Source organism: Hemibagrus wyckioides, linkage group LG11 (assembly GCF_019097595.1).
Source record: "Hemibagrus wyckioides isolate EC202008001 linkage group LG11, SWU_Hwy_1.0, whole genome shotgun sequence".
Lineage (NCBI taxonomy): Eukaryota > Metazoa > Chordata > Actinopteri > Siluriformes > Bagridae > Hemibagrus > Hemibagrus wyckioides.
In genome coordinates, this window is record NC_080720.1 from 19,162,648 (window position 1) to 19,185,081 (window position 22,434).

At 38.1% G+C, this 22,434-nt stretch overlaps 1 protein-coding gene across 1 annotated transcript in view; it reads right to left on the reverse strand.

Moving 5' to 3' along the window:
- Nucleotides 1-8,340: 8,340 nt before the first annotated feature.
- The window catches only part of necab3 (N-terminal EF-hand calcium binding protein 3), a 42,718-nt gene continuing 28,624 nt past the window's right edge, over nucleotides 8,341-22,434 (reverse strand). The window contains exons 5-13 of the mRNA XM_058404010.1: nucleotides 21,400-21,497; nucleotides 15,969-16,105; nucleotides 14,828-14,949; nucleotides 13,879-13,958; nucleotides 13,089-13,142; nucleotides 12,617-12,729; nucleotides 10,792-10,869; nucleotides 10,414-10,505; nucleotides 8,341-8,422 (exon numbers count right to left, since the gene is read on the reverse strand). Coding sequence (XP_058259993.1) covers nucleotides 8,394-8,422; nucleotides 10,414-10,505; nucleotides 10,792-10,869; nucleotides 12,617-12,729; nucleotides 13,089-13,142; nucleotides 13,879-13,958; nucleotides 14,828-14,949; nucleotides 15,969-16,105; nucleotides 21,400-21,497 — 803 coding nt within the window. The 3' untranslated portion in view covers nucleotides 8,341-8,393. The remainder of the gene's footprint in view (nucleotides 8,423-10,413; nucleotides 10,506-10,791; nucleotides 10,870-12,616; nucleotides 12,730-13,088; nucleotides 13,143-13,878; nucleotides 13,959-14,827; nucleotides 14,950-15,968; nucleotides 16,106-21,399; nucleotides 21,498-22,434) is intronic.

Sequence of the window (22,434 nt, forward strand, 5' to 3'; positions counted from 1 at the left end):
AGTCAGACACAAATACAAGAAATATACATATTTGTTCACATTTATCTTAATTTCTTAAGTCAAACCTTTGGAAATTATATTTCTGAAGAGATTACGGGGGCTTTTTTAAACGTGTAGTTAGCAGGTGTTAGCCGGTTGAATATACACTATATTGCCAAAAGTTTTGGGACACTCCTCTAAATCATTGAATTCAGGGGTTGGGCTTGGTTTCCTAATGCTTCAGCCTACCAAGACATTTTCAAGCTCCCAGCTTCGTGGGAACAGTTTGGGGATGACCCCTTCCTGTTCCAACATGACTGTACACCAGTGCACAAAGCAAGGTCCATAAAGACATGGATGAGTGAGTTTGGTGTGGAGGAACTTGACTGGCCTACATATCAACCTGATAGAACACCTTTGGGATGAATTAGAGCGGAGACTGTGAGCCATTCAATGCACATGAATGTAATATGGAGTTGGCCCACCCTTATAACTGCTTCAAGATTTCTAGGAATGCTTTCCACAAGGTTTAGGAATGAGTTTATGGGAATTTTTGACCATTCCTCTAGAAATGCATTTGCGACGTCAGGCATTGATGATGGATTGAAAAGACCTGGCTTGCAGTCTCCACTCTAATTCATCCCCAAGGTGTTCTATCAGGTTGAGGTCAGGACTCTGTACAGGCCAGTCAAGTTCCTCCACACCAAACTCCCTCATCCATGTCTTTATGGACCTTGTTTTGTGCACTGGTGTACAGTCATGTTGGAACAGGAAGGGATCATCCCCAAACTGTTCCCACAAAGTTAGGACCATGAAATTGTCCAAAATGTCTTGGCATGCTGAAGCACTAAGAGTTCCTTTCACTGGAACTAAGGGGCCAAGCCCAACCCCTGAAAAACAACACCTGAATTCAATGATTTAGAGGGGTGTCCCAAAACATTTGGCAATATAATGTATTTCAGGGGAGCATATTGTTAAATTTGGCTTCTTGTGATACAGAGAAATTAGTCATTTTTCTAATATAATATAAAAGATTAGATTACAAACATTCTTACACAATTACATTTTACAGTTAAGATTAAGTTATGCAATTTTGTACTGCTACATAATTATTAATGCAACTTCTAGCTAGCTAAAAGATTACCTCAGGGGTAACGCAATGCAAAACACTATAAACATAACACCTTGGCCTCTGCAGCCCACACTGTAGTCATTTTATTTGAGATCATCATCCTGCCTTACTGGGTTACACATTGGGTTTCCAAATTAAAACAGACTGGGTTCTTGAGTGTTAAGAAGGTATTGCAGAATTCTTCTAAATGCTGAAATATCTGGTAAATCTAAGACATATTTGAACTATATATGAAAAAAACTATGCTGCTTATGCAAGGATGAAGGATGCAAGGATGAAGGATGATTTTTTCCAAAATATACCTTCAAGTCTAATCCGAGCATCCATATATCCATATATATGTATATGGCTTTAGCCAGTGGTTCTCAAATTGGGTTTTTTATTTTTACAGCCATTGTAATCAAATTAGTTATAGCCTATGTATATTTTTTTTGTTTGTTTTTACAGTTAGTAGCCTATTTAATCCAAGTGACCTTGATTTTAATCTATATATAAGTTCAAATTGAACCTCTTCTGACGAAAAGTTGAGGAATAAAAAGCTCATTATGCCCAAATTAAATAACCAAAATATTATTACACACATTAAAAGCCTAACACTTGAGTGTGTTTATAAAATAATTCTTTAATGAGAGGGTCCAATTAATTAATTTCATTTTACAGTCGGTTTACATGCCTGAAAAAAAGTTCCCAATGGGCTGATACATTCTCTAATGATGCAGAAATTAAATTGGCAATAATTATTCAGATGACACCAGATCATTTCATTTGCAGCTAGACAAAATTAAAAACTTGATCTGATCCCAGATACGTATGACAATGAGGCAATGTTCACTCCTAGAGTCTCCTATTACACATACAGCATAATGACTCAGTACATTTTCTTTAGGGTTCAGCTAAACGTCCACCCACGGACACTTTAATCAGTCAGATCTGCTGTCATTTACAACAGTCTCAAGGTAAAAGCAAAGGCAAGGGCACATGAACATGTCTTTAAAAATCCTACAGTACTTTTAATAAAAAAAGAAAAGGCAACTTTTTCGGTCCACAAACACTGGCAAGACTTTCAGGGTCACTCTGATTGTGTAATCACCTCAAACTGGATCACGACTAAGAGCTCCAAACAAACTTCTACATGTAAACTTCATCCACTATGGTTTTCTAATGCAGCACATTTATAAAAGTCAATCTGGGTAATGAATAATAATGAGTAAAAAGGCATTTTATTTTTTTAAATATTGTGCAGAAATTATGGAACTAATTTATTCACTCGTTCATCCTCAGGGTCCTCATTAGGATTGCGGCAGACCTGGAGCCAACTCGACTCTGGGCTCAAGGCAGGAAAATTTACCACACATACACTCCTGCAGTTTAGTTTAGGCAACCCATCTACCTATATGTTTTTGGACACCATATGTTTCAGGAAATCCAGAGAACCTTGCAGGAATCCATGTGAACAAAGGGATTAACTCTGCCCTATGGAACAAATAAATTTAAGGAAATACAATCATAAAGAATTTGATTTAAAAAAATATATACAAATAATGATTATCTATGTGGATATTATGAGACTGATGCTTTGGAACTGATCAAATTCCATATTCGTGAGTGTATTGTTGTAGCTAGGCTATCTTTATTTTTTTATTTAATGACAAGATTACAAATGGGCTGGTGCAGTAGATAGTGTTGCTGCTGCACAGCTTCAGGGTCCCTGGTTCCTTCCTGAGCTCAGGTTACTGTCTGGAAGTGGATTGGCTAGGCTCAGTTGCCCTAGGTGTGTGTGTGTGTGTGTGTATGCACCTGAGCTTGACTCTGGATCCACCAAGACCCTGACTAGGTTAAAGCACTTACTTTTGAAGATGAATACTTGCAATTTTTTTTATACATCTTTATCACAATTTCATAAACAATACAGCAACCCTTCACATGTTTTGAAGGTTGTAGAAGTAGACGTATACGATACCTTCAAATCATAATTCCAGCAGAATAATGCTGATTTTTTTTTTAATGTTAAATAAAAAAAATAGTTTTATTAGAGAAGTTGTGGCAAGCACATAAAGTTCAATAAAAAAAACACATAAAAATCAATAAATTAAAAAAAAAGATTCAATCAATACAGCAGAATGATTATACAACTAATATGCTCCAAATCTGGATCGAACTGAATTAGACATCATCAGTATTTTTGTAAAGTTCCATGATATCTTCCCTTCATCTTCTTTCTCCAAAAGTTATCAAGAGCTACTCTGCATGGGCACTTTTTGTATTATTATTATTACTATTATTATTATTATTATTATTATTATTATTATTATTATTATTTGTTGTTGATATCTACCATTAAAATGAACTAAAATTTGCTTCCTTTCTCTTGGTTTCCAAGAAATGAATGCCTGTACAAAGTGTAAAAAATGCCAAAAGTGTAGTGCTATAGAAGAAAGTTTCTGAGGCTAGGATTTCTTGCTTTGTCTTATTACTGGGAGTTTTCTCTCTAAGCAAGTTCTGTAAAAGCCTGTGGTCCTGCAATAAACAACTTTTTCCTGCAACACACGCTTTCAGCCAGATTTATTTGGCATATTCTGTTATTTGATTGGGTTATGAAACAGATCGTGCTGCTGTTAACCAATCACAATTTTCCAGGCAGAGACATTGGCCCACACATTGCTCATCATCCCAGTCACATCGTGTATGCCTTCATTTAAATGCACACAATCTATCTGACACTTCACATGCTTTTTGGCACAGCAGTAGAAGAGGTGATTCATTCAGCAAATTCGGGAAACCGCATGCATTTTCAATGCTGAGGCCACTGAGCATGTACAGAATGAATACGGGACACTATAATGAAAACGCAGCTCGTGTCAGCCTCTTTGATATTTCTGCATCTTCTGATCCTGCATTCAAGTGTGTGCATTTTAGAAAAGCCCTGTTTTTAGCTTTTAATCATGGAAAAACACACTCAGTGCCTCAAAGACCCATAGACCAAAAGCAAAGTCTGGGATCTGATAAAGGTTTGAGTGTGTGTCTTTTTTTTTTAGCACACTCATTGTTCACTTTATTAGGAACATCTATATAACAGCAAATTCATGCAGTCACCTACCTATTCATCAAATCATGTGGCAACAAACATGCCACAGTTACAGTAACTGAGATCACATTTTCCCCCATTCTGAGGTTTGATGTGAAAGTGAAGCTCTTGACCTATATCTGTGTGATATGATTTTATGCACTACTGCAACATGATTGGCTGATTAGATAACTGCTTGAATGTGCAGGTGTTCCTAATAAAGTGGATGATGGATGTATGCTACTGAAAATCGAATGTGTAGGAAGCAAGTAATAGTCAGTCATCTATCTATCAGATCAGTGCTAACAGCAGGACTGGGGCCATTGCCATTTTTACTTCATCTGCAGCAACATCATTTTTTGCGAAGCAGTATGAAGCCACTGGAGTAGAACAGTCAGTCATGGTGTTATGCATAATTTCAACAAGCTCAACTCGGCAAGAAAACAGGAACAGTATGTGCTCACTCTTAACGGCTGTTGCACAGAGATAGTGAGAGGACGAGAGAAATGAAAAGAAAGAGTGAGTGTGTAAGTTAGAAAAAGCATGAGTGGTTGCAGTGTTTTCGGTCCAGTATGCACTGGGTAGTGGATAGAAAACAGATAAGAAAAAAACAAGTAAAAAAGGAGTGACTAATAGAATGAACTTTTGTGCAGATCTTTCAACTAGACATATTAATATCAGCTACTCCAGCATGACTAATGACTCAACAAAAGTGGAAGAATTCACAGGAACACATTAACAAGTAAGCACTATGTTTGGGGGCACAATGGCTTAGTGGGTTGTACGTTTGCCTCACATGTCTGAGGCTTGGGACTCAATTCTTGTATCTACCCTGTGCATGTGGAGAGTGGAGTTCTTTGGAGGTTACCTCCCCAGTCTAAAGAAATAAATTGGTGACTGACTGGGGCAGTGGTAGCTCAATAGTTCAAGGGGTTCAAGCCTTTCACTGCCAAGCTGCCACTGTTGGGTCGCTGAGCCTGGCCCTTAACCGCCCCCATTCTATAGGGGCACTGCATCATGGCTGACCCTGTGCTCTCACCACAACCTCCAAAGTTGGGATATGTGAAGAAAGAATTTCACTGTGCTGTAATGTATATACAGTATATATGTGACACTAATAAAATTATCTCTAAATTGTCTGTAATTGCACCCTGTGATAGGCTGGCACCTGATCACTGGGATGAGCCTTTGTATGGCAAACGGTATGGAAAATAGATGGATGGACTTTTAGATGGTTTGAGTAATATATTTTCAAACAATTACATTTTCAAATGCAGTTACAATTGTGATTAAAAGGCATCCCAATGAATAGATAACCAGCAGGGATTAGGCAGGAATGTATAATAAGTTCCTACTATAAAAGAATAAAAATACCCAAACATCAACACAAGGCACTTTAGTAAGATGTTGAGCTGCCATGAGTCTGGTATAGATTCTACAAGTGTCTGAAACTCTACTGGAGGATATTGTGATATTTCCTCAAATGTTGTTTTGATGATGGTGGTTGTCAAAAGAATTTATACTGATCGTCAATAATCTTTCCCTATAAGTGGATCATAACCTCATCAGTAAAATGCCCACACAGTATAACAGAGCTAGTAATCTAGAGAAGATTTTTCCTTATTATTTTACTTAAGAGTAACATTTTAATACTAGTGCCATGGGTGATCTGAACCACAGGGGCACAGGGAGAACACTTGAAATTCAGGAAGCTCAGGGTTAAACCCTGCACATGGGAGCTGTTAAGAGGGACTAAGCATAACATGACACAAAGCTTCAATCTTTAAATCAAACATCCAAATGGAAATGTTGATCAGATTGAACTCTGTTTGTGTTTGCGTGTTACTGACAAACCCAGCTGGATCATTTGAAATGTATGCAGTCCTTCAGCGAAGCTTGCAGCCTGATTAATGTAGAGCCACCCACCCAAACACCCACAGCACACAACATGCACAACACACACACACACACAAACACACACCACATACTGACAGCCTGTTTAATACAAAGCTTTAAATCCGTTCATTCTGGCTTAATAATTCTAACACATAAAACCACTAAAACACACAAATGTAGATTTAAAATGTAGATCATGAATTTATATCTGCTTCTCTATTCAAATAGAATACAACTGAATTGAAGTATATTGTATGTCATATACATATGACCCCAGAAAGCAGGTTTTTTGTACATTCTTACAGACTTAGCTGATGGGGGCGGTGGTAGCTGAAGTAATTAAGGCTCTGAGTTTTTGATTAGAAGATCAGGTCTCAAGCCCCATCACTGCCAAGCTGCCACTGTTGTCCCACTGCTGTGCTGTAATGCATATGTGACAATAATAAAGGCTTTTTCTTCTAATCAGTAGCAACTTACCCTCATTTTCTGTATTAAAATCTTCAACTGCTTCTTAGCAAAAATTTAACAATTATCCTCCTACAGCCTGGCGTCCACATACGTGGACATCACATTTTTGGTTGTGTGCACCATAATACTTAATTCTTTGTAACTGGAACCTGTTGTACACAAAAGAAGTGGCTTCATGTTCAAAGATAATATCTGGTTATTACATTTATTGGTTCCTCCTAACCCCAAATAGGTAGAAGAAATCTAAAATGCAAGCTCAGGTCTTAGGAGGATATTATTATTATAATTTGTCTGATTTCTATATTCTTTTACAGAGAAAGTATAGCTAAGTGAAAATTAGGGGGTGTTTTGGATGTTCACACTACAGAACAGATTTAGTTCTTCTCATTATTAAGCTGCAATGACACTTTCTCTAAAATTAAACCTTTTGTAAGTAAGAGAAGGACGAGAGTGTTTCTTTCTCCCAGGTGAATATGCAGCTGTACCCATTAGCCCCAGTTCAGTTCACATCTACGCGGTGACTGACAGAGTTGAATATTTTCGCTGCTGACCTCAGGGGAATGAATAATGGGATATAATAATATAACTGACAAATTGGTAGATTCAGTTGAAATAACTAGCAGCTTTTACTTGCTTCAGATAGTTTCCCACCAATAGCCTTACTGAAAAAGCTTGTTAATGATGCTGTTCAGTCTTAATGAATTTGCCACTACAGATCTCTGGGACTTCATTATTATTGATTTTTATGTGCTATATGTGCAACACTGTATATAACTGAACGACGTGTCTGTATATAACACAGAGTTTTAGCAAAGGTGCCTCATACTGTTAAGAAATGCCATGCATTGCATTAACTTTCCGAAAGCTCAGCTCTATCACTTGAAACGTTTGGCATGAACTTATTAATAAAATCACAATGTAAACAAATTTGACCAAAAGCTTAGAAATAAAATTCTGTGACGGAAATGACAAGAAAATTAGAGGAACTAGAAAGGTACTCAAATCATGTTTTTAGTTTTATTATTTTGCATATCCTTAAATAGATATAACTAAGTAATAAGTCAATACATAAATAAATAAATATAAGCAAACCTTAGTTCAAGCAATTAACATACAGTTTATATCAACATATAGAGATTGGCTTATTCATCAAAGAAATAAAGAAAATAGACTCAGTTAAATGAGAATACTACTTTAACTGAAACACTTAATATAAATACATAAAATAAGAGCTTATCCTAATTGTACGATTTGCGAAACGACTGAGAAACCACAAGGCAGAACAGCCAAAGTTTCCAAATATGGGCTACTCTATTCACACAATCACACAGTTCAGTGTTATCTTAAGAAACCTTAAGCAAGCATGAACAATGGTTTAAGTCATCCACATAAGCATGCAATCTCGAACAGCTATTTTTGTTCTATGGTACCCAAGAAAGTAAACATTGAGTCTAAAGTTTGTGAAAGCAAACAGTGATTTGCTTCTTTCCATTTACACATCGAATTGTTTTAAATGAGACAAAAAGTGCCTTTCATAATCTGTACAAAGATTCCACCTCAAAGCCATGTAAGCTCTCAAAGCTCTGGCAACAGCCTCTGCATGAAGCAAAAGTCACTTTGATTTTCTATACATGCTAGAGAGATTAGAACCATGCCTGGATTTGTTTGATCATTTTCATACAGATGGAATGATAAAGGAACACAAACAAAGCCATGAGGTGGAAGGAAGACAATATTTTTTGTCAGAGCTAGGGAGCAGCAACACACATACAGACAGGGTCATTTTGAGATTATGGACTCATTTTTCTTTTTTTTTCCTCATTTCCGAAGGCTGCATACTGCGTATTGTGGAGGTTAATTGTTTGTCATAATCCACCAGGATGCTGAGAGAGAGAGTGAGAGAAAGAGAGAGACTTTGTGTTACTTTTAGCATATCCAATGTCATTTTCATCAAATTTAACAAAGGCAGTGTGGCCTATGTGGTACCACATGCTGAAAAAAGAGACGCTAATTAAACGCTGTACAGTTAAGTCCATTATCATGTGACACGTCACTTCCTCAAATCAAACATCATGAAATCAAACTTGTGTCTTTACATTGAATTACATTGTATCATTGAATTACAATTATATATATATATATATATATATATATATATATATATATATATATATATATATATATTTCCGAAGGCTGCATATATATATATATATATATATATACACTATATTGCCAAAAGTATTCGCTCACCTGCCTTGACTCGCATATGAACTTAAGTGAAGTCCCATTCCTAATCCATAGGGTTCAATATGACGTTGGTCCACCCTTTGCAGCTATAACAGCCTCAACTCTTCTGGGAAGGCTGTCCACAAGGTTTAGGAGTGTGTTTATGGGAATTTTTGACCATTCTTCCAGAAGCGCATTTGTGAGGTCACACACTGATGTTGGACGAGAAGGCCTGGCTCTCAGTCTCCGCTCTAATTCATCCCAAAGGTGTTCTATCGGGTTGAGGTCAGGACTCTGTGCAGGCCAGTCAAGTTCATCCACACCAGACTCTGTCATCCATGTCTTTATGGACCTTGCTTTGTGCACTGTTGCACAGTCATGTTGGAAGAGGAAGGGGCCAGCTCCAAACTGTTCCCACAAAGTTGGGAGCATGGAATTGTCCAAAATGTCTTGGTATGCTGAAGCATTCAGAGTTCCTTTCACTGGAACTAAGGGGCCAAGCCCAGCTCCTGAAAAACAACCCCACACCATAATCCCCCCTCCACCAAACTTTACACTTGGCACAATGCAGTCAGACAAGTACCGTTCTCCTGGCAACCGCCAAACCCAGACTCGTCCATCAGATTGCCAGATGGAGAAGCTCGATTCGTCACTCCAGAGAACGCGTCTCCACTGCTCTAGAGTCCAGTGGCGGCGTGCTTTACACCACTGCATCCGACGCTTTGCATTGCACTTGGTGATGTATGGCTTGGATGCAGCTGCTCGGCCATGGAAACCCATTCCATGAAGCTCTCTGCGCACTGTTCTTGAGCTAATCTGAAGGCCACATGAAGTTTGGAGGTCTGTAGCGATTGACTCTGCAGAAAGTTGGCGACCTCTTCGCACTATGCGCCTCAGCATCCGCTGACCCCGCTCCGTCAGTTTACGTGGCCTACCACTTCGTGGCTGAGTTGCTGTCGTTCCCAAACACTTCCACGTTCTTATAATACAGCTGACAGTTGACTGTGGAATATTTAGGAGCGAGGAAATTTCACGACTGGATTTGTTGCACAGGTGGCATCCTATCACAGTTCCACGCTGGAATTCACTGAGCTCCTGAGAGCGACCCATTCTTTCACAAATGTTTGTAAAAACAGTCTGCATGCCTAGGTGCTTGATTTTATACACCTGTGGCCATGGAAGTGATTGGAACACCTGATTCTGATTATTTGGATGGGTGAGCGAATACTTTTGGCAATATAGTGTATATATATATATATGATGTATATATATATATATATATATATATATATATATATATATATATATATATATATATATATATATATATATATATATAAGGCTGACCACATAGCTTTCCTTTTTTGATATTGCTTTCCACCTATATATTTTGCAGGTGTCTGTTAGCTCAAGTTGACTGAATCGCCAAAAGCAAGTAGTATACTACGGACAAGTGAATAGTAGTTTTTTTTTACCACACAAAACCTGTCCAACTCCCACATGAAGCAATACCAAAATGTCCGGGACTATGTCAGAAGTGAGGGCAAGTTAATAGCTTGCCAAGACATCACTTACAATCCCAACAAACACATCCCCATACATAGCCATCCTCTCACTATAAAACTCTAACCCACACACAGTCACGTACCGGGCAAAAGCATGGTGGAGACGAGTTCAGGATCCTCCAGCATATCTATGATACAGCGCTGAAAAGTTTTACTTGCCTCAGACTGCAGATAACTGAGAGAAAGAGAGCAAGAGACAGACTTCATATTTGAAAAATACTACTTGCCACAACTGTTATCCGAAAGGATTCAGTAAGAAGAGAGGTCTATGTGTGTAGAGGATGGAGCAGCATCTCCTAGAAGATCTGCCATCTGCTCATCAGTTAAGTGTGCCTTTTAAACAAACAGGAACACAGCTGACTCACACTGACCTCATTTCTTGCAAAATGAGTACACACATACGTTATGCACACACACACACACACACACACATACACACACACGCACGCACACACACCTACCTCATCCAGGCTATACGATCTTGCCAAAACTCGTATATTATGTAGCAGCTCTTTTCAGGCAGCTTCTGGATGGACACACTGAAAAATAAAACAAGGTGTAAAATGATTGAGTTTCTAATCAGTATGTTGTGGTTGGATTTAGAACACTGCAACACATTCTGTATACGCCGTTTCTGTGTATGTCTGGTGTAACACGGGGATTTCATTCATTCATTCATTTCTCCAACTGCTTCATCCTGGTCAGGGTCACAGTGGATCAGGATTGTAGTGTGAAGCAGGAATATTACCCAGCCCAGTGGAGTACAACATGCTCATGCACATTCAAATACTCATTCACAGATCGGGGCAGTTCACCCTATACAATCTTGCTGCCAGGGTGTTTTTTAGTTTTTTGTTTTTAAGAAATTTTTGGAGAATATACAAAACTCGACACAGTAGCCCAAGCACAGGATCGAACTGGGGACCCTGGAGCTGTGCCACCATGCTGTCCCCATGTCGATTTTAAAAATGTGATTAATTATTATTGATCTGTTCTTGCTCTCCACTGGGCAAAGGTCCTTTAAATAAACCATAATCTACTGGTTATTATCAAGTTACCTTGGGGAATCTGTAGTAGTGCAATTTGATCTTTTGGAGTGCAACTTGATCAAAGTTTGTTGATGTTGTCCACTTCTGGTAATATTTGAAGAGTATGTGGCCTCTAGGGCTCTGTTCCATATTCATATTATTTTCAGGATACTCAGTATTAGCACACTCTTGCTCAAGTGATTTTGCTTAAACATTAAAAAGCTAACAGATATTCAGTACAGCCACATGATTGCTATTGTGATATTGCTTTTATACAACAGCTCTATAAACAAGAAACTAATATCAAGTAACTAACAGTTCAGATCCAGTGTGGCCATATATCCTGTTTATTTTTGCTCTAATAGTGGAAGTAGATCCCAAATAAGCCACACTCGCTTTGTAGATTGGAACGCTGTTCAACCAATCAAATTAGTCGACCAGAACTAACTGTTGTATAATATAAAATATCTGTTTGCATACACTATATGGCCAAAGGTACATCACCTAACCATTTCAATCACAGTGTTTTTGTTGAACATTTAGTCTAGAACTGATTTATCTGCCATTGTTGCACTATTCTGGGAAGGCTTTAAACTAGATTGTGGATTGTGGCTGTGGAGATTTGAGCTTATTCAGCCATGAAAGCATCAGTGAAGTCAGGCATTGATGTTGGGTGAGTCCTTGTGTGCAGTCAATGTTCCAGTTCATCCCAAAGGTGTTCATTGGGGTTGAGGTGAGGACTCTGTGCAGACCAATAGAATTGTTCCAGTCTAACCTTGCCAGTCCAAGCATGTCTTTATGGCTGTTGCTTTGAGATGGAAGATGTTTTGGCCTTGTAGTTCGAGTGAAGTGAAATCTAATTTATTCATTCCTCTTCAGGAACCACTTTATCCTGCTCAGGGTAGGTGCAGAACCTATCCCAGGAATACACTGACAGTGCAATTTACCATAGCCAATCAAACCAGAGAGTATGTGAGCCTTCTAAATATGAACTGTAGGGATGCTGATTATTTTAAACCAGTAAACAGTACACATAAAAGAACACTTTATTTCTTTGTATATAAAAAAAACATTGCATAATATAATATATATATATATATATATATATATATATATATATATATATATATATATATATATATATATATATATATATCTCAGCATCAGCATATGCTTAGGCTCAGAATATCATTCCAGTGGGTTATTCATTTTGAGATTTAGGGGGGTAATTTTCACATGTGGAGATGTAAATTCTCACTGTAGGTTGTCACTTTGGTTGGTGGTGGAGTCAGCGTAGCTTTTCAGGGCCTTTTGAAACTCCTCAAGATTGTCCTCTGTCACTTCCATCTGCCTCTGCACCAACAGAATGTTCTAGATAAAAGAGAGGGAGCAGGGATGAGAAAGAGAAAGCAAGAACCACATAGTGAGAAACAGGATGCTAGATATAGAACAGAGTGAAATAGAGGAGGAAATATAGGGGTTCAGTGCACAGGGGAAAAAGGGATAAGGATAAAGTCGATATGAGAGGCAGAGAGAAAGTACTGAGAAACATAATATGAAGCTTAAAAACAAAATCAGACTTTAAAGCCTATTGATCTGATGGACCTGGATTCTCAGATTACATATCTCCTCAGCATAAAATGTAGTGCTGGCCAGCATGTCAGAGCTGTTAGTGCTACTTGGCAATACTTGATGGTGCAGGGAGCTCTGTAACAGATGCAAACACTCACTGATTTATATGTACTGGCCAGTGGGTCCTCTTTCAGCGGCTCCAGCTTTGGACTCTGGAAAAAGGAGAGGCTGTTTAGAAAACAGCATCACGAAAGAGCAAACCTTCCAATGGATCACTGCAAACTATATTGTGTTATTGTTATTAATGATTGAAATAATTTTGAGAATGAGTGGATGTATATGGAAGTGGCTTGATGTGGAAATGAATATACTAACTATATGAATAAATATGTATAGGATGTATAGGAAAATAATACAAACTAACAGATATTTACTTAGGGTGGGTGGAGGATATTTACTTAGGGTGGGTGGAGGATTTGATTGGTTAGCAGGATATGATTAGATTGATGGGTAGGATCGAATGGGTGGATGAATGGGTGGTTTAATAGATGGGATCTGATGGGAAGATGGATAGGACTGGATGGATGGATTCATCTTGCATCACTTTATAGGTCTATGGATAGATGGATGCCATTAGATACATTGACAGGATCAGATGAATAGATTTATTGGATTTATTGAAAGAAGGGTCATATTAAACATCTCTGGATGGAAGAATGCCATTGGGTCGATTGGTAGGATTGTATGGACGGATGGATGAATGGATGGATGGGATTGGATGATGGAACACACACTGACAGCTTAATTAGGAAAAAAATCTATGCAAGGTAGCTGAATAACTAGCTGATTATTGCACAGTCTGATGGAATAATGGATACATGATAGAGAAAGACAAATGAAGAAATGAACAATGAAGTGTGTCAGAAGTATGTGGACACAGGTGTTCACCTGGCACTCCAGTTTGTCAATAAGCTGTTGCAGTCTGTTGATCTGGGAGGACCAGTGGTCATCTGTATCCACAGTAACACCTGAGGCATAATAGACACCATCTGTCACTAACCAGTGAAGCCTTTGTCTTCATCAGGCTCAGTGAAAAAGCTCAAGGCCTGTCAGTGGGAGGCACAGTGATGACTCTTCTATCTGTTTGCTAGCAATGCACCAGCCATTCAGGTTTCAGCTTAGCACTGCAGAAGGCCCTTCATTCTTCTTTACCAGTTATTATTAAAAAGCAAATGGTTAGTCTGATGAAATGCTTCTGAATTGCAGAAAGAGTTGATAATCACCAGAAAATCACTTAAATGAACAAGTTATCTGACTGCATTACACAGTGAAGAACACTAAAAAAAACTTTTTCCAGATAATTTGTTAAACACTACCTTCTTTTATAAGAGAAAATCACAGAAAAATATCAGAGAGTAAATGCATAAAATACAGAACTCCAAAAAGATTCTGTAACTGATTGTCTTTCAGGCTTAATTGCATAAATATACCCTTTTACTGACAAGTGGCTTTATTATACTTTAATTATACAATGTGGCTGACTATCAACAATCATAAGTTATAAACATCATTAATGTGTATATGTATAAAAGATCAAGGCCATACCACTTTAGAGCCAGCCATAAACACTCATGTCTGACTCGAGGACGAGGTCTAACACTCTAACCAATTTCATCATATCAAAGTGACACCCAGACAAGTGCCATAACATACAGTCCAGAGCTACTTTGACACTAATTGCAGCACCACTCACGAGGACCAGTGGCGGAAACAACATGACATTCAAGGCTAAGGCCCAGATAATGTGTGTGTGTGTGTGTGTTGGTATGTGTGTGAGTGTGTGTATTGGTATGTGTGAGTGTGTGTGTGCTTGTTTGCTTGCTTATATGTGCATCACCTGTGGTAAGAATGCCAGAGTATGGGTCTGTAGGAGAGAGACACATATTTTTCTGCACTCTGCGGCCACACCTCTTGTTATTCTTCTGTAAAGAGAGATGCTCTGGTACCTTCACCTCAACCCTGGAGAGAAGAGAGAGGGGGTGGGATGGGAGAGGAAAAGCAGTAAAACAGATAAAGAACAAAATTGATTGTTATTCTTCTTAAAAGCATTATTTTTATGGTCATTACCGCCATGCTCAGTTGCTCTGGCAACAGTGTAGGAAAAATGCTCATGCCAAAGGCAATGAATTCCAAGTTGAAAAAAAAAAAAAAAATTCTAAAAGGAAAGATGAATAAGAAGGACACTAGTCCTGTCAGGGTTATAAAATATTGGCTGTGACATGAATAAATGTGATTTAGCATTTCAGTTAACTAAGCCACTGCTAAATATATCATTAGCACATCCATTTATGAAATAACACAATACTGAAATACAACAATTGGGTACTGTCTAATAAAGAATGCAGCAACAACTATGTAAATAAATAATGTACTATTTGTAATGTACTAATTTGTTCCAATTCCACAGAACATGGCTGTGATCCATAATAAAACAGTTACTAATAGCTCATAGTTCAAAGAGAATAATGATTACAGATATGATGGTGCTGTGAAGTTCTTCAGAATAAACTCACTTCATACATACAAATATGACTATAGAGTAGAATTATTAATTAGGTGCTTATGTAATAATTGTATCAGGCCATAATCCTTTTTTTTTTTTTTGAATAGTCCTGTTCATTGTAAGAAAACACACAAAGAAAGTAATGTTTATAACTATGGTGAGAACCAGGATTAAATAATGAGGATTGGGTATTTTCCAAATCCACATAGGTACAGTCTGAGCCAAGGGAAATGTAGATGAAACTCCAGCAATAGAAATACTGGATGTAGGGTAATTCTCATTTTCTAAGATAAAATATAATTTCTCCATATTACAATATGGTCAAAAACAAACCCACATCTGTTTAATTGTCAACGATGCTGAGATTCATTCTGAATGCAACTGAGATGAATACGGGTTCAATTTCAGGGTTGCGGTTAGAAAGCAGTTCTGGCACTGCTTCAAAATTCGTGATGTGTGTGTGTGTGTGTCTCACGGTGCAGGGCTGCTCTGCTCCTCCACAGCCTCCATGGCACACTGCAGAGACATCTGAAGAGAGAGCAGCTGGCTGGACGTCTCCCTCAACATAAAGCGTGTCACAAACTGCCCCAACACGGACGAGCCCTGATACTCCTGCAGAGACAGAGGGAGTCAGGTTAGCTAGGTAGGAGCTCTTTAATGGAAGTAGAAAGTGACATCATGGTGCAGTCCATGGGTATATAGGCATAAGTTTGTGTTGGCTGTGTGCACAATTGTTTGGACGAAAGAAACACAGTAAAGTACTACATCTCACACAAAGACAACGCGACTCAACCACTGCACCAAAACTGAAATCAGACTGAGATTGAAGACATGTGAATCTGCTCCCAAGTAATGTTTCTAACAGCAAACTAGGGAACCAAACCAGGAACATCTGACTCACTCCAAAGTCCTTGAATTTTCCACTAAACAATACACTGAACTGAAGAGAGCTGGTAGCATCCTCTCATTTCCCCTATAGTGGTTTAGATGCCATCATCAGATTTCTAATTAGACAAACTTGTTTTGTTATATGATAGAATTAAAACTGATGCAATCCCTGAAGCATTGTCATTTTTAGGTAATAACTTTACTTGCTGTAAACAAAGTTTCATAGAGTTTCAAGAGACATTCAGATACTCCCCAAGATGTTCAGAAAAATAACCTGAAAGGAGGAAAGGAGGCAGAGGAGAAGGAACAGTAAAGCATTTGGAATGTAATGTTCAGATCAGCATGTGTAGTGTATAGGAAAAGACTAGAAAATGGTGTATAAATGTTTCATGTTTGGACAATGACAGCTGCTCGCTCTCTCTCTCTCTCTCTCTCTCTCTCTCTCTCTCTCTCAAACACACACACCACCTGGAATATTAGCTCAATTTAAATATCTTGTATTTATTTTGCTAGAACTTTCATTTTTGTTATCAGCTCAAATCACACGTTGTCAAAGCAACCACAATCAAATGAACTAAAAACTGGAAAACAGGCTGCTATTACAAAGATTAGCAAACACAAATGATGAAATATATTAAACATAATACTTTGTAGAAAAATCAGAGCATTCAGATTTAGTGGTTACTTGTATTTAGCTTGTATTGAGGTCTTCAGCTGTATAACTGTACAACTAATTCCAGCTTGAACAGGGAATGGTAATAACACTCACTATTACTATTATTATTATTATCTATTTGCTCGTGCTATATGATTTGGCATGATCTACAATGACCTAGAAGACATTGAGATCTAATTTTCAGCCTTCAGTAGCTCTCGTAGCTTCATCTCCCCCTCTTGTAGCTGTTACCTCCCCCAACACTGCCATGTACATTATTGCATAATTGTTCTGGCCAACAGGACTGTATTGTGAAAAACCTTCGATTTAGATTCAGTCCACTGAAAATACAGTTGTTAATGTATATCTGTTTGTGTTTTTAGTGTCTGATTTAACACAACAACGGACATGAGATTTTTTGCTTTGGCTGCTTGTTCTCTAGAAAGAACCGAGCTATTTACCTCCTGCTGTTCCCCCGATGTAACCCCACACCACACCTTCACACCGTCTGCCTTCAAGCAGCTGAAGGAGATGTTTACAAGCAGTATTTTGTAGAAATGTCACCCAAAACCCAGGTGTATATGATCAGCAGTGATATGCACAGGAATTAAATGTGGCTGTTTGGAGAGGATTTGGGATGAATGGATGGATGGATGGACAGGTCAGATAGAAAGGTAGTCTAATAATAGTAAAGAATACTCTTTAAATGCAGATTTAAAGATTATAAATTTGTTTTTATTGTTTTTACAGCATTTTTGAATGTGTATACTGTTCACAGAATTAATTAATTAATTAATTTATGTATTTATTAAAACATTTTTTTTTAACAATATTTATGAGTATCATGCAGTGTTCACACTTCACGTACTGGTTGGTAAAGAGGTTCATTTTGGCTAGCACCATCAGGTTAAACCGAACATCTCAGGTGTTTAACAGCACTAGGGAAAGTGCTTTTTTTACTAATTAGGAGAAAAACTGCTCAGTAATCGACTGAGAGCCTGTGGCTAGAAATTCAACATGAATAATTGCCTTCGCCTACTGTGCTGAATCTTACTGTGAAGTCTTAGTCATTGAGTCTTTCAACATCTACCAGCTGCAAAAAAAAAAAACTAACATAACAATCGGAGCAGAAAAGGTTCTTGATTATAGTTTATTAAGCTACATATCAGCACAGTCTGAGCTCTTTATGTCAGACCACATCATATGAACTGACATTTCGACTGTACCTGTATGTGGATTATTTACACAGAATACGAGTAAACAAATGAATGAATAAAACAGTAAAATATAAAGCACTACCCTTTTCTCCAGCTGCACTACTGTAACATTTTTAAATCATTTGATGGCATCAGATAATTCTGCAAAAAGCTGCAGCAGTGTTTCGTTGTCGGATTTGATACACAGGATCTTTTCATGGTGTTTTCGTTTACAGCTGTTCAGCTTCAAATATTTATCACGTTTCCATTTCTAACACTATGGTAAATAATTTAACTTAAATGTATTTCTTTTTGTGAAGAGATAAAGCAAGTGAAAAACAGATTTTAAAATATGCATGCTCATACCTACGACTATGTGTAGTAGTAGTGCTGTTATATCCATCTAGCTCTTTACACACACAAGGAACCTGTCATGGTTTTTTATTAATACTAATCCGCTCTTACAATGATTTAATGTGTCCAAGTTATTCCTCATGTTTTGGAATCCATATCATTCTGATAGTGCAGGAAGACATTCATAATAAAAGGTTCAAATTTCCTACATCTGTATTGAGACATCAATCATAGTCTAAGATCAAATGTCATAAATGATGAATAAATGCGCAGTAAATCTTTCAACAGCGTTTACATTAAACCGCTAGATGAATCCAGACGAATATGGATGGATGCTTTGCTTAACTAACCTTTTTTACTTCCTTTGTCGATGTCAAGAAACGTTAAATGTCAGCATTTATGTTCCATAACATACGATAACAAAGGAACAAAGTAAGCTTGTAGAGAAAGATACATTTAAAGACTAAAATGTATAATCAATAGCTCTACAGAATTAGCATAAATTCAACTACAGTGATGTTACTAAACTATTAAAGGCAAATACTGAAGCCAACCTTTCATTTTTCCTTATGAATTTCGCTAATTAACCAGTTTGTAATTGTCATTGTAGACATTAATGATTTTTTAGTTACACAGTACATAACTATACCTAATACATATACACCGATCAGGCATAACATTATGAGCACTGACAGGTGAAGTGAATAACACTGATTATCTCCTCATCCTGGCACCTGTTAGTGGGTGGGATATATTAGGCAGTGAACAAGTGTCAACATTTGGTCCTCAAAGTTGATGTGTTAGAAGCAGGAAACATGGGCAAGCGTAAGGATTTGAGAGAGTTTGACAAGGGCCAAATTGTGATGGCTAGATGACTGGATCAGAGCATCTCCAAAACTGCAGCTCTTGTGGGGTGTTCCTGGTCTGCAGTGGTCAGTATCTATGAAGAGTATCCTTTAAATCCTGTAAGTCCGGTAATTATCCGTCCATTAGTAAGTTGCAAGGTGTGGACCTAATGCATCTGCTACTAACATCTTAGTGCCAGATACTACAGCACACCTTCAGGGATCTAGTGGAGTCCATGCCTTGATGGGTTAGGGCTGTTTTGGCAGCAAAAAGGGGACCAACACATTATTGGTCATAATGTTATGGCTGATCGGTGTATGTAATACATCATTCTAATTTGCAGTTATATAAAATACCAATTAATACAAGCATTAGGTACTTTGTAGACATTACTGATGGTGTATTACTGCTGAAGTTCATGGTTTCCTCTTATTGACTGACAGAGAGGATGAACCCGGACTTCCTATGTGTGAACAAACGTTAGCTACTCTATTCCAAATACAAGCGCTCGAAGAAACATGTGATTGATTAGTGTTACCTTAATCAACAGGGGAGGGAGTAATGCAATCCATTCACTTGAGAACTTGAGAATCCATTCAACAGAGAAGCAATGGTTAAGCTCTCTTAGGTGCTTTTAATTTAATCATTCATTTCATTTACGACATTTGAGAGACACCCTTATCCAGAAGGACTTATATTTATCTCATGTATACAATTGAGCAAATGAGGGTTAAGGGCCTGGCTCAAGGGCCCAACAGTGGCATCTTGGTGGTCCTGGGATTTGACCTCACAACCTTCTCATCAGTATTCCACTGCCTTCACCACTGAGCTACCACTCCAGATGTGAGTGTGATTGTACTCAGTCTCCCTGCGGCGTTGGTCAGACTCACTTGATTCTATTGAACCCCAACAAATTTGGGTTCATCCTACATCATCACAAATGCACATGCAGAACACATGATTTATAATATTTTTTGGAGTTATTATGCATAGTTAGGCATCTCCCCCACAACATTTCCCTGCCACTCCTGGTACACTTGTGTTATAAAAACCTATGATGTCATCATCAGCTAAAACACATGTGCTGGTTACTTTGCTTCCTGAACAACTGCAGACCCAAGTACAAGTTGCATTCACGTTTGTGGGAATCATGGCACAATTCCAGTGCAGCCGAACTCACACCACCTCCTACAGGTAGTTTTGGGTTCAGTACCATACTGCACTTCCTGGTCAACATCACAGCTTTCACATTACTAAGTTTTAGACCAAACTACCAAAGTGAAATTCTCATGGACCAATTTCTGTGGTATATTCAGGCTGTTAATTCATGCTGTAACTAATGTAAGGTAAGAAAACCTAATGTAGTGTTAGACTGAATACAAGATGGATGGATGACTATTTAATGTAATGTTAAATCAGTAATGTTAATGCTATATTGTTTTAACACCACAGAACTGTATCATATTTAGTTTTTTTCCTTGTACTGCCAGCCCGGCTCATTAGACATGGCCTAGAGTAACAGTTCTGTAAGTAAAGTAGCATTAAAGTTCGGTAAATTTTCCAGTCACTCACAGCTGGTGTCTCTCAACGCAGCCTCTCCTAATATGTCGACAAACTGCTGCAGATGCTCAGACTCGCATCTCGACAGAGAAACTCCTCCAAAGTGCTGTTCCACTTCTCCAGAATAACAACCCAGCAGCGCAGAAGCACTTTAACATGCTAATTCATGCAAACAAGCAGCCTGGTATTTTCACTGCTTAAAACAGACATTATGTATAATACACTGAACACATTATGTAAAAAGACTGAAAGTCTCCATCTGTGAACTGGCTCTTTCTGCTTGTTTCTGGGCAGAATGACACACACCTTCAGAGGATCATCAGTGCTCGCTTATATGTGCATCCTGCATTTTCATAACATTAAAACATCATATTTTTCTATTTCTATTTATTAAAAAATAGGGTTACCTCTTTAGTCTTGTCCATTGCTTTTAGGATGGCAACGTTGAGCTTCTCTAGAGCTGAGAGGACATTCAGATACTCCCCAAGATGTTCAGAAAAATAATCTGAAAGGAGGAAAGGAGGCAGAGGAACAGTAAAGCATTTGGAATTTGTTCAGATCAGCATGTGTAGTGTGTAGGAAAAGACTAGAAAATGGTGTATAAATGTTTCATGTTTGGACAATGACAAAGCTGCTCTCTCTCTCTCTCTCTCTCTTTCATATCCAGCTGCGACTTCCCAAAACCCTTATTCTCTCTGCACTCCCCTTAATCATACTCCAGCAACTTCTTTTTCTTTGCACAGGGGAAGCGACAGCACTGAAAACACCACACTGGCTACAAAATCCGCTACTGTTATAAACGTTACATTGCAAGCTCTTCTGCATGTTCATAAGTTTATCATAGACAACAACTATGCACAGAAAAACACAGAAGAACATGCCATTACTGTCCAGAAATGAACAAAACACCCATCTATTTTTAGACAGAGTGCTGCACACTGCCGCATTAAGTGAGATTTTTTTTTTCCAAGGCCCCACCTTTCCTTGCAGCCACTCTCTCTTTTGACAATGTAATAAATACTGAGTTTTGTATTATGTGGTTTTATGGAAAATGCATATATATTGTTATGTAGATTAATATTGATATCGCGTAGATCCCCATGTGTCACCAAAACTGGCTTGACACATTAAGGCATAGACTTCACAAGACCTCTGAAGGTGTGCTGTGGTATCTGGCACCAAGATGTTATCAGCAGATCCTTAAAGTCCTGGAAGTTGTGAGGTGGGGCCTCCATGGATTGGATTTGTCTGTCCAGCACATCCAGCTTAGAGGATCTATGGGATGGAGATCGGAGGAATTTTGAAGACCAGCACCTTGAATTCTTTGTCATTTTCCTCAAAACATTTCGGAACAATTTTGCAGTGTTTCAGGGTGGATTATATGGCCACTGCCATAAGTAAATACTGTTGCCAAAAAGGTGTGTACCTGGCCTACAACACTG